The sequence below is a fragment of the Pollicipes pollicipes genome, unplaced genomic scaffold (genome assembly GCF_011947565.3).
Source record: "Pollicipes pollicipes isolate AB1234 unplaced genomic scaffold, Ppol_2.1 Scaffold_3087;HRSCAF=3621_pilon_pilon_pilon, whole genome shotgun sequence".
NCBI lineage: Eukaryota > Metazoa > Arthropoda > Thecostraca > Pollicipedomorpha > Pollicipedidae > Pollicipes > Pollicipes pollicipes.
This window is the reverse complement of record NW_023596225.1, coordinates 39,898,829-39,908,878: the sequence shown is the minus strand read 5'-3', so window position 1 is coordinate 39,908,878 and position 10,050 is coordinate 39,898,829. Positions and strand designations below refer to the sequence as shown.

The 10,050-nt window shown below is 66.0% G+C and overlaps 1 protein-coding gene across 1 annotated transcript; it reads left to right on the top strand.

Moving 5' to 3' along the window:
* The first annotated feature begins 3,398 nt into the window (after positions 1–3,398).
* On the top strand, positions 3,399–7,354 carry LOC119090148 (uncharacterized). Its single transcript, XM_037212942.1, has 5 exons — positions 3,399–3,466; positions 3,893–3,973; positions 4,292–5,267; positions 5,586–6,704; positions 7,127–7,354. The coding sequence occupies exons 1-5, from the start codon at positions 3,399–3,401 to the stop codon at positions 7,352–7,354; spliced, it is 2,472 nt and encodes an 823-aa protein (XP_037068837.1).
* Positions 7,355–10,050: the final 2,696 nt, after the last annotated feature.

The following is a 10,050-nucleotide window of genomic DNA, read 5'->3' as shown; positions in this document are numbered from 1 at the left end:
CCGCCGCCGTCCGTCCGGGTGAGTAGCCGCGGCTTCGGAGCCGCACGAGTCGGGGCCCGGGTGAGTAGCCGCGGCTTCGGAGCCGCGTGGGTCGGCAATGAGCTGGTGTAACCTGGCGAGGTGTTTTTTCCGTATGTGCGTGATCAACTAAGCACGGCTTAATTAGCAGCAACGTGTGGGAGGGAGCTCGACGGGCGGAGAAGAACAGTGCTCTTGGCGCGGCGAGGGCTCGTGTCGTTTTGATGAGTGGCCTTCGGAGAAATGTCAGCGGTGTGGGAGTGGGCATTGGACTTCTTGTACAGCTGCCAGATTGCCACGTCGTGGGTAAGGAAGAAGACATTAATCTGAACATTCGGCTCGGTTCTCATGCATTCCGGTTCTTCCGATATCGCTGCCATAATGCCTTGTTCGTTTGGGAACTACTGTCACCCAGCCGCTGCAAAAAAATGGTGGAAGCTTTAAGGCACTGTTTCCTGTCGATCACATACGACCCGTTTTTGCCTCTGGATCATCCCGTTACCTCCCGTTTATGAGCTGATGAAGCTCAGAGTGGAAGTCCGACCGGTCTCCGGTTTCAGCCCGGCTGGCTTTCTCCCGGTCCCACACGCCTCTCCAATACTCCTAAATCAAACAGCGCTGACGCGATCTGGACAGCTCCGGAGGCCTCCAGCCGTACCGCGTCCATCAGCGCCCGTACAGTGGGTGCCCGACACCGTCCTCCGACCCGGCCGAGCGGCGGCACGGCCGGAGAAACCGTGCCGTCGCCCGACAATGGGCCTCCGACGAGCCGCCACTCCCGGGACACTGTCCGTCGGCGGCGGCGGACGGCGCCCCGCACACACGCCACCGTCCCTCCTGCGGAGGCCGCGCTACAGACGGGATCAAACGTCGCCCTCGGACCGACGCCGGCTTTGTGTGGGAGGAAACGCCGGCCCGCCCAGATCGCCGGGATAGCCGTGGACGCAGAACGCGGCGGCAGAACGCGGAACGCTAATGGCGAGGCGTTCGCCCCGCCGTGGGCTACGACGCGAGCTCTCGCGTGTTTGTGCGCTCAGTGGCGGGCTGGAGAATGGCACCGGGGTTGGGTGCGTGACTGAGATTGTGACTGCGCGCCATCATCGCGCTTTAACTCGTTCGGACGCTCACCCACCGGAAACGAAGCCCGCAGCTGACAAACACGCACGTAATGCAAGCCTGGGGGAGTCGCCCGACCTTCCTTCCCCGTGTCTGCTGGGATCTCGTCACGCAGTCGACACGGCGCCGCGCGAGCGGACCGCCAAAAGCCACGCCGTCACCCCGCCGCCGTCGTCGCGTCGGCGCGGCCCGTCCTGTGAAATCGCCGGCGGCCCAATTCACGAGTCACGGGGTCATGGGAGCCGGGCCGGATGACGCACGGGCGGGCGACCCCATTAGTCTTTCATCACCTCGATGAATGACGCGCCGCGCCCGCCTCCCTAATCCGCAAATCCGTCGTCGACGGCCGACTTCGGACCGAAAAGCAAACGGCGCGCGCGGCCGGTTTATAATCGGCACGTCCCGCTGGTCAGGTTCGGACGTCGCACTCGGTCACCGGAGCAGCGGTGCAGACCCCGCCGGCCGCCGACCAACGGGTGGGAGCGAAATGGCACACACCGACACAGCCGCATTCCCGGCCCTTTTACTGTTGAGAGCCTGTTCGCACGTAAAGAATGCGCCCGTAGTGGGACGGCAAGGGCTCAGCGCGGCGACGGCTTTCCCTGTGATTGTTTTGTGTCTGTGTACCAACTCAGTCTGCTGCGAAACCGACACTGTCCAACAGAACTCGTGCCCCGGTATTTCAAGCAGTCTCTGTCATGTTTCCGAGCATGCACCAAGCATTTGATCGCCGCCTGCTTGCAAAATGCAAGCTTTTCCCGCAAACATAATTCAACAAGCACTGCCATCCCTGACAAGGCTACAAATAAGGTAAAGGCAGGAAGCGAAGTCTGCCGATTGCGAACCAACGTCGATTCACAAGCAAGCCGCCAAGCGTGGACAGACTCAGCAGGCCCTCCTCTGGGGACAGGGGCAGGCCACCGCGTGCTGACGCCTCCTCCTCGTCCGCAGGTGCGGCCTGACCGGGTGCCCGGCCAGCGGCTGCAGGTGTCGACCAGTCTGCCGGCCGAGGGTGGCCCCAGCACGCCGCCGCCGCTGCAGAGGTGAGCCGGGCACCGCCTGACCCGGCCCCGACGGCCGCCACTGGTCCGGCGCCGCTGCTCGGGTCGGGCGCCGCCACTCGTCCGGTGCCGCTGCTCGGGCCTGGCACCAGGGTCGGACCGGGCGTCTCTGCTCGGGCCGGGCGCCGCTGCCCGGGCCGGACGCCGCTGCTCGGGTTGGGCGCCGCTGCTCGGGCCAGGCGCCAGGGTCGGACCGGGCGTCACTGCTCAGGCCAGACGCCGCTGCTCGAGCCAGGCGCCAGGATCGGACCGGGCGTCACTGCTCGGGCCAGGCGCCAGAGTCGGGCCGGGCGCCGGCCGGCCGCCGGCGGACCTGCGTGCGGGTCACGGTCATGGGGGCCGCTGCCCGCCGCCTCCATGTCCTCTTCGGCGTATTGATTACGCCGCTATGAGCCTGTAGAAAACGTGCTGTGTCGGTACCGACGGAGGCGGCTGTCATGACTGCTTGGGAGCTGGGTGGTTGGTCACTCGCACGATGCTATGATATTTGCAGCACCATTTGTCACCATTATCAGACAGTTTCCCGGACCCACCTAGAACCAGACAAGAATAGCGCAGCATGATAAAATAACAGGCGTAGATGACGTGTAACCAGTAACTCACCCAAACATAAATTAGTGGTAGAACTTCCTAATGGCCGCTCCATGGCAATCACGGCCGATTAGGTGACTTGCGTTGAGCCCACCAGGGAGCATTGACGTTTACGCTTCACCACTTGCACTCCCAGAGAAAGAGCGCCATGCCATCCGCAAGACATCTATTTAGGCCTCGTTTGATCTATGTGAGGCGTGCACCGCTCCCATAACACTCTGCACGGCCGCGCGCAGTTTGCAGAGGAAGAAAACGCACCGAGTTTGAGACAATTACAGCTTTCACGGCCAGGCGAGGCCGCCGAGACGGCCGCGAGAGGCGCTAAAACATTCCGAAGGAAATCACCGCAGCTCGCCGCCGCACGGATTGCGGTGTGCAGAGAAAGTGACTGACGATAAGCTATGAATAAAACATGGCCGTTGGAAATCACTCGTGAGATTAATTGGCCACCGGTAGACTAAGGTGCGGCGAGAGATCGCCAGCACCGTGCCAATCGATATGTCCAGCGCCGAGAAGCGCCTCTCACCGGCCGCGCCACGGGAGCCCGGGGTCGGGGCCGGCAGCTGCAGGGCCACGCGCCGCGGCGGCCCCGCCCGCCGCTCCAGCGCCGGCATGTCGCCGCGCCACGTGACGCTTCTCCGGAAGCCGCGCGCGATTAATCACGGCTTCGCGCCGGTCACGTGACCTCGCCGCGGCGCCGGCGCCCGAGGCGCTCTCCGGCCGGCCGGCAGCGCGGTTCCGCCGCCAGGGGACGGCTCAATCGGCCGGCGCCCGCCACGCGTGATGGAGCCATTTCCGCGCACGTCGGCCGCTGATGGGGCGCTCACACCGCCGCCGGCCGTCGGGGCCTGTCTGGCGGCGGCGGCGGGCGGTGCTCGTGAGCCGCGACCGCCGCCGGGCCGCGCCTCATCGCACACCCGGTCACGGCGCGCTCCCAGGCCGGGTCTGCATCGCGGCCGTGGTTGCCCGAGCGGCGCGCGGGCCCGATGCCGCCGTGATCTATGGCGAGCGCGTCTGGCGCGTCCGCCGCGTCACGCACGGCGCATTGCAGACTGCATAATGCACGCCCCGCGCGAGCCGAGTGTGACGGGCACGCTCTGTTGCAGGTCCGCGCCGCAAGGGCGCAGCGAGAGTCGCCTGACGCGCGCGGAGGACGAGGACTACGACGAGGAGGGGGCGCCGCCGACGCACGGCAGCGAGCCGGACCTGCGGGGCGCGACCGGCCGGCGTCGGCTCGGCCGCGTCCCGGCCGTGCGCGGCCGGCCGCGCACGACGCCGCCCGAGCTGACGCTGCCACCGCCGCCGGGCGAGCCGCCGCCGCCGGTGCCGACGTCGGAGCGGCCGGCGCCGCCGCGGGGCGCCGGCCGCCGCCGCTTGTACAGGCCGCACCACGCCCAGCGCCGGTTGGCGGCGGTGTGCGCGCCGCCGCCGGCGCGAGCAGCCTCGGAGGAGCGGGGCCGGCAGGCGCGGCCCGGCGGTGGCGGCGGCAATGCGCGCGCCCGCAGCGTCGACTGCCTGCAGGCGGCACTGCGGGACGGCGAGGACGACCGGCGGCAGGCCTTCGGCAGCCTGCCGAGGGCTCACGTGGCGCACGAGATGACGGAGAGACGCCCTGCGGGCGGCGGGAGCTCGCCACAGGACAGCGGCCTGGTGCGATCCAGAGCCGCCTGCCGCAGCGAGGGGGCGCTGCAAGCGGTGCGTGACTGGCCGACCCAGCTAGAGGCAGAACCGCAGCGTGTGGAGCTGCCGCAGACGGACGACTGGGAGAGCAACAAGATCAAGATCACCGTCAGCAGTAGCACGGACGCCATCCAGGTGGGGAACAGCGCGGAACAGAGCAGGCCCAAGTTGATGTACTTTGGCATGTCGCCTTCGGCGGAGAGACACGAGTCGGAAGACGGCAAGGTGTCCGCCTTGGCGAAGGTAAAGCGGAACGCGGAGGTGAGCATCAACGGCTCCCGCGTCAGCTACCGCAAGCCCGCCGAGGACGACCACCCGGCGAGCGGCTCAGGCAGTCGCATTTCCTCCCCGAGCGCTGAATCGGCCCCAGCCCGGCCCACCAATCTCACGCGCATCCCGACGCAGAAGCTGACCGACTTCGTCAGCTCCCTGGAGCGCAGCAAGAGGCGCCAGCTGTCGGCCAGCCGCGAGGAGATCCTGACCGGCTCGCCGGCGCGTAGCTGTCGCTCCCAGTCGAGCGTGCTCGACGTCGAGCTGCAGGTGGGCACGGTCGAGTCAATCTCGATGCGCCTGCGGCCGACGCCGGCGCGGAAGCAGCAGCAGGTGCCGCGCTTCTCACCGCTCGCCGCCTGGCGCAGTCTGCACCTGGAGCCGACCGCGCGCCGCGCCTGGCGCGACGACCCCGCCCCCAAGCGGCCGCTGCGCGAGCAACTCTGCCGCCACCGGCCGATCGCGCAGTCGGCCGACTCCGGCATCGGTGGCGACGGCAGTCCGCCGCCGCCGGCGGAGCCCGAGCTCGGGGCAGGGCGAGAGGAGGAGGAGGAGGATATGGCGCCGCTGGCCGCGTCGTCGCCGGCGGCGCTGCGGCGCTGCTGGACGCCGGCCGAGGACCTGGACGCCAGCAGCGGCGACGATGTGTGCGAGGAGGCGGCCGGCCGCGGCCAGGACACGCTGCCCAAGCTGACCTCGAGAGGCGGCATGTTCGCCGGTCGCGGCGAGCCACTCGGCGCCGGTGGCAGCCTCTTCGATAGCCGGCGTCGCGAGCGAGCGCGCGTCGGCGGCGTCTGCGACGGCGCGGGCGGCGCGGCGCCATCGACGCCGACGTCGCCCGGCGACGAGTCGGCGCAGTCGCCGTCCCATTCGCTCGATCAGAACTGGATGCTGAGTCGGAGCGTGCCGAGCTCGCTGAACGCCGAGCACGAGGTGGCCGACGCGCCGCGGGGCGCGGCCGGCGCGAGATCAGACGTGGGCGCGCCTCCTGCCGGCCGCCACATCATGTACCTTCCCGAGTACCACTCGATGAAGGTGTCGCGGGGCCGCTCCGTCTCGCCACTCGGCCGCGAGGCCGACGCCAGCCGCTGGGCGGTGCGCGGCGCGAGCGTCGAGCGCCTCTCGCCGGAGAAGCCGCCTCGAGGCTCGCTGCCGGCCGGCAGGCGCAAGTTCGCCTTCCAGAGCACGCTGCGCCTGATCGAAAAGAAGAAGCTGGAGGCCCGACTGAGCCGCGAGGCCGAGGAGAAGGAGCAACGCCGCCGACTGGAGCAGGAGGCCATGCAGCGTGTGGAGAGCGAGTTCCGCCAGAAGAGGATCCGCGAGAATGAGGAGGTGCTCCAGAAGCATCAGTTGCGCATCAAGGAGCTGGAGGCATCGCAGGTCCCGCAGACCGATCTGCCGGTGCACAAAGCGGCGGCCGACGCCCACTCCGCCAGCTCTGACGTCACCTCGTCAGGCTCCGCCAGCGACATGGGCTTCAGCTCGCACAAAGAGTCTCCACAGTCCAGCCCGCGCAGCGCGTGCGACTCCTCGGCGCTGCCGCACTTCCAGCTGCCGGCGCGCCCTGGCGGCGGCGGCGCGGGCCTTCGCCGCGACCAGACTGACCTCTGGGAGCCGCCCGAGTGTCCGCCGCCCGACTACGGCAGCCTGCCACCGCTGCTGGACCAGATGCCTGTGTCGTTGCCGCCGCCGGCGCCGGACCTGGCGCCGTCGCCGCCGCAGCTGACGGCGGTGAAGCAGTCGAGGCCGCGCTTCTTCGCCGGCGTCAAGAACTGGCTGCGGGGGAAGAAGGAGGCGGCGCGCGCGGCGGACATGCTGCTCGTGCGCCGGGAGGAGCCAGAGGGCGAGGCCTCCTCCAGCCCGGACCAGGCGCCCGGGGCAGGTCCCCTGAGCCCGGCGCACTGGGGTTCCGATGCGTCTCGGTGGTCGCACGGACCGGCTTACGGCCGGACCGCCACCGGCAGTCTGGTGAGTCGGCAGGCGTCAGCGTTTCCGTGGCGACGTGCGGAGGCGACCTCACCTCATTAGTCAGCCGAGCTTTGATCGCCAGTTGCTGGCGGGGTCGGCGTTAGTGATCCCCGTTTTGGTCTGTTTGAATGTGTGACATATTCCAAGGGAATGTCATCCACAGTTTCACAGCGAAGCTCAATGGCGGCTTCATCACTGCTTTTGTCGAGCCTTTGATGCGCTGACGCTGAGCCTCGACCCTGCGCAGCATAGGGCTGTGACGTCTCGCCTCGTGCATGCCCTCCCTCTCCTGACGTGCGACCCGCCACCTCGCCCATCCCCTGCACCATGACCACGTGCCATCGGCGTGTCGGTAGGCTGGTAGACGAAGCGACGGCCTGGCTGGCCCGGCCGGACTGGGCGGCGCCGGCCGGCCCGACCCCGCACTGAGCCCGGCCTCCCACGCCGGCTCGGCCGGCCAGCAGCCCAGCAGCGGCTACGAGTCGTCGCCCAGCCTCGACACGTCCAAGCGGCTGACGCAGGAGCTGACCGAGTACCGAGAGGACAGGCGCGAGTACCGCGACTACCGCACCCCGGCGCCCCGACAGCGGTACGCCCAAAGGGACAGGTCAGTCACGCCCCTGCGCCGCCCGAACGACCGCGCAGGCTAGGTGGTGGGCGGCGGCACTCCAGCACGGGTAGCCTCCAGACGGGTTATTTATTCGCGTTGCTGCTCATTAGTAGGGCATTCCACATTCGAAGCGTGCACTAACGCAAATGACTGGAATGAAGTATGACGCGTTATCAGTGTTTTAATCAAGCTTGAGTGGTGTAAGAACGAGTGAGGAACCAGTCAGTAGTCGCATAAAAAGAAGGTTGAATGTAATCAGGGTCAAAGGACCTCGGTGTACACGCTGCAGCGTACGTTGTAGTCCAGTTTTTTATAAGCAAGTTATATATATATATATATATATATATATATATTATATCTATATAAGCGATATCAACTACAGATATTCTTCAACTTTCTGCGATACTCATCTGTGCTTAAGCAATCTCACTTTTCAAAGAGGCGTTTCCATCGATACGGCTGCATGACATTTACAATTTGCCGCCAAATTTAAAACTCAGCAGCCGGTGGCTGTCGAAAACAAGGCCTGAGCCAATTTGAAGTTCACTGACCCCAGTCCTCCGCGGGGCACTCCGACAGAAGTCCTCCGATTCCGGACGGGCTCCACCCCAGCCACCACGGCCGCAAGACTCCCACCTCCGTGTACAGCGAGCCTCCCGGCAAACCGGGCAGGTCACGACAGCGTGCAGGTCAGTCTGGCCGCGGAGCCGCGCAGCCGGGGGTCTGGTAAGGTCCGCTCCGACCCGGGGCTGCTGCCCGGACGTCAAACCAGGGGCAGAGGGAGACGAACTTTGTACTCGCTCAGACCACTGAGTCGCATCGACTAAGCCGTTGAGTTCAGGACACAGGAATGGCATTTCAATGGATGGCTTGGAAACATTTCATGGAAATCTTGCGATGTCATAATGTGATACAGTACGTGCCACACAATTGTTGAAACATTCGCTGTTTTTAGTTTTACTGTATGCTGTTAAGGTCATTTTCAAGGAGCATTATAGGCATAGATAAGACAGTATCATTAACATGTTTCGTTGTCGAGTAAGCAGCAGAAAGGAGAAAGATATAGATGCATCATTATCTCAGCAGCAATCCTTCTCACCGTGGGAAATTTACGAACCACATTTTCGAGGCTGTGCGCTGGCAGTAAAAGAGTTCCTGTTGGGTTCACGGTATTGTGGCGGCCGAGTTGGACAGCGTGCGCCGCCTCTCCCCATGGACATGGCACGACTGACATGTCTGTACTGTCACCTCAGGCGGTCTGGTCGGGTCACACAGCGAGGTTCCGCCCTCGCGCCCCGTGACCTCACACGGCAAACTACCGGCGGGCTTTCGCCTGGGCGCTGCCCCGACCCCGCCTCCGGGCCTGCCGCCGCCGCCCTGAGCGAGAATGCCGGACCCCCACCAGCCTGATGGGCAGCGAGCGGACCAGAGCCGCCAGGTGAGACATGGAACCAGGGCGCCAGGGGGCACGCGGGACAGGGGCTCCAGGGGAGACGCGGGGCCAGGGGCGCCAGGGGACACACGGGAGAGGGGCGCTAGGGGTGACGCGGGACCAGGGGAGCCAGGGGACACATGGGACAAGGGCGCCAGGGGTGACGCGGGGCCAGGGGCGCCAGGGGACACACGGGAGAGGGGCGCTAGGGGTGACGCGGGACCAGGGGCGCCAGGGAAGACACGGGACCAGGGGCGCCAGGGAAGATACAGGACCAGGGGCGCCAGGGGAGGCGTGGGACCAGTGGTGTCAGGGGAGATTTGGGACCAGGAGCGCCAGTAAAGACACGAAACCGGAGGTACATTGGGCTACAGATGAACACGGGTGTCATGTGAGGCGCAGGTGCCAGGTGAGAACCGGGGGATTAGTTCCGGGGGGGGGGGGGGGCACGAGAACGAGGAAACAAGAGGTCGTCTGCCCCGTGACTGCTACGAAGCCAAAAGAAAAGTGGCGTTTTGAATCTACTGAAGGTTATGCCCATCCGGTGTCATTCTGCTACACAATGGAGATCGGCCTCTTCATAGCTTAGCGCGTGACCACATAGTGGCAGCTCTGCGACCGTTGCTGGCCGAATTACGGTTTCGGTGCATTTCGGCAGATTTTGGTGTTACAACGGGCGCGTGAGGCTCCGGTTCCAACGATGACAACGACTAACACCTGTCGTAAAACAGCCAAAAGACCGTCATCGTCGTGCAGCGACCGGACATGGACTCCGTGACGGCACGTGGCGCGGCCGCCGCCACTGCCTGACCAGCGCGTCGTATGCCCTCCCGCAGGACGCAGCGGCGCCTGCAGGGCTTCCAGCGGAGTCTCTCGCACCACGAGCTGCACTTTCGCGAGGCGCGGCCGCGCCCCGGGCCGGCGCCGCACCCCGTGGGCCGCGGTCGCAGCGAGGAGCGGCTGGACGGCGTCCGCTGGCGGCGGCCGGCGCCGGCCCGCGCCGCGCCCCCGCCGCCCGCCCTCCCGCGCAGGGTCAGTCGGTATCCGAGGCCGCGCGGATCGCCACGCGGTGATGGTGGTGATGTGATGCGGTTGCGGTGGGTAGAGGCGCGCTCCTTCTGTCGATGGTCGCTCCATTCGTAGCTCGAGATATATCGCAGGTCTTTAGCTTTCGGGCTCGGATATCTGTATTGAACACATTAAACACATCCGAGCATACTTGTGCGAGACAGCTGCGAACCCAGCGCACCAAATGGCCCATGCAGCCGACGCGCTCTATGTCAATCATCACCATCCCCTCCGAT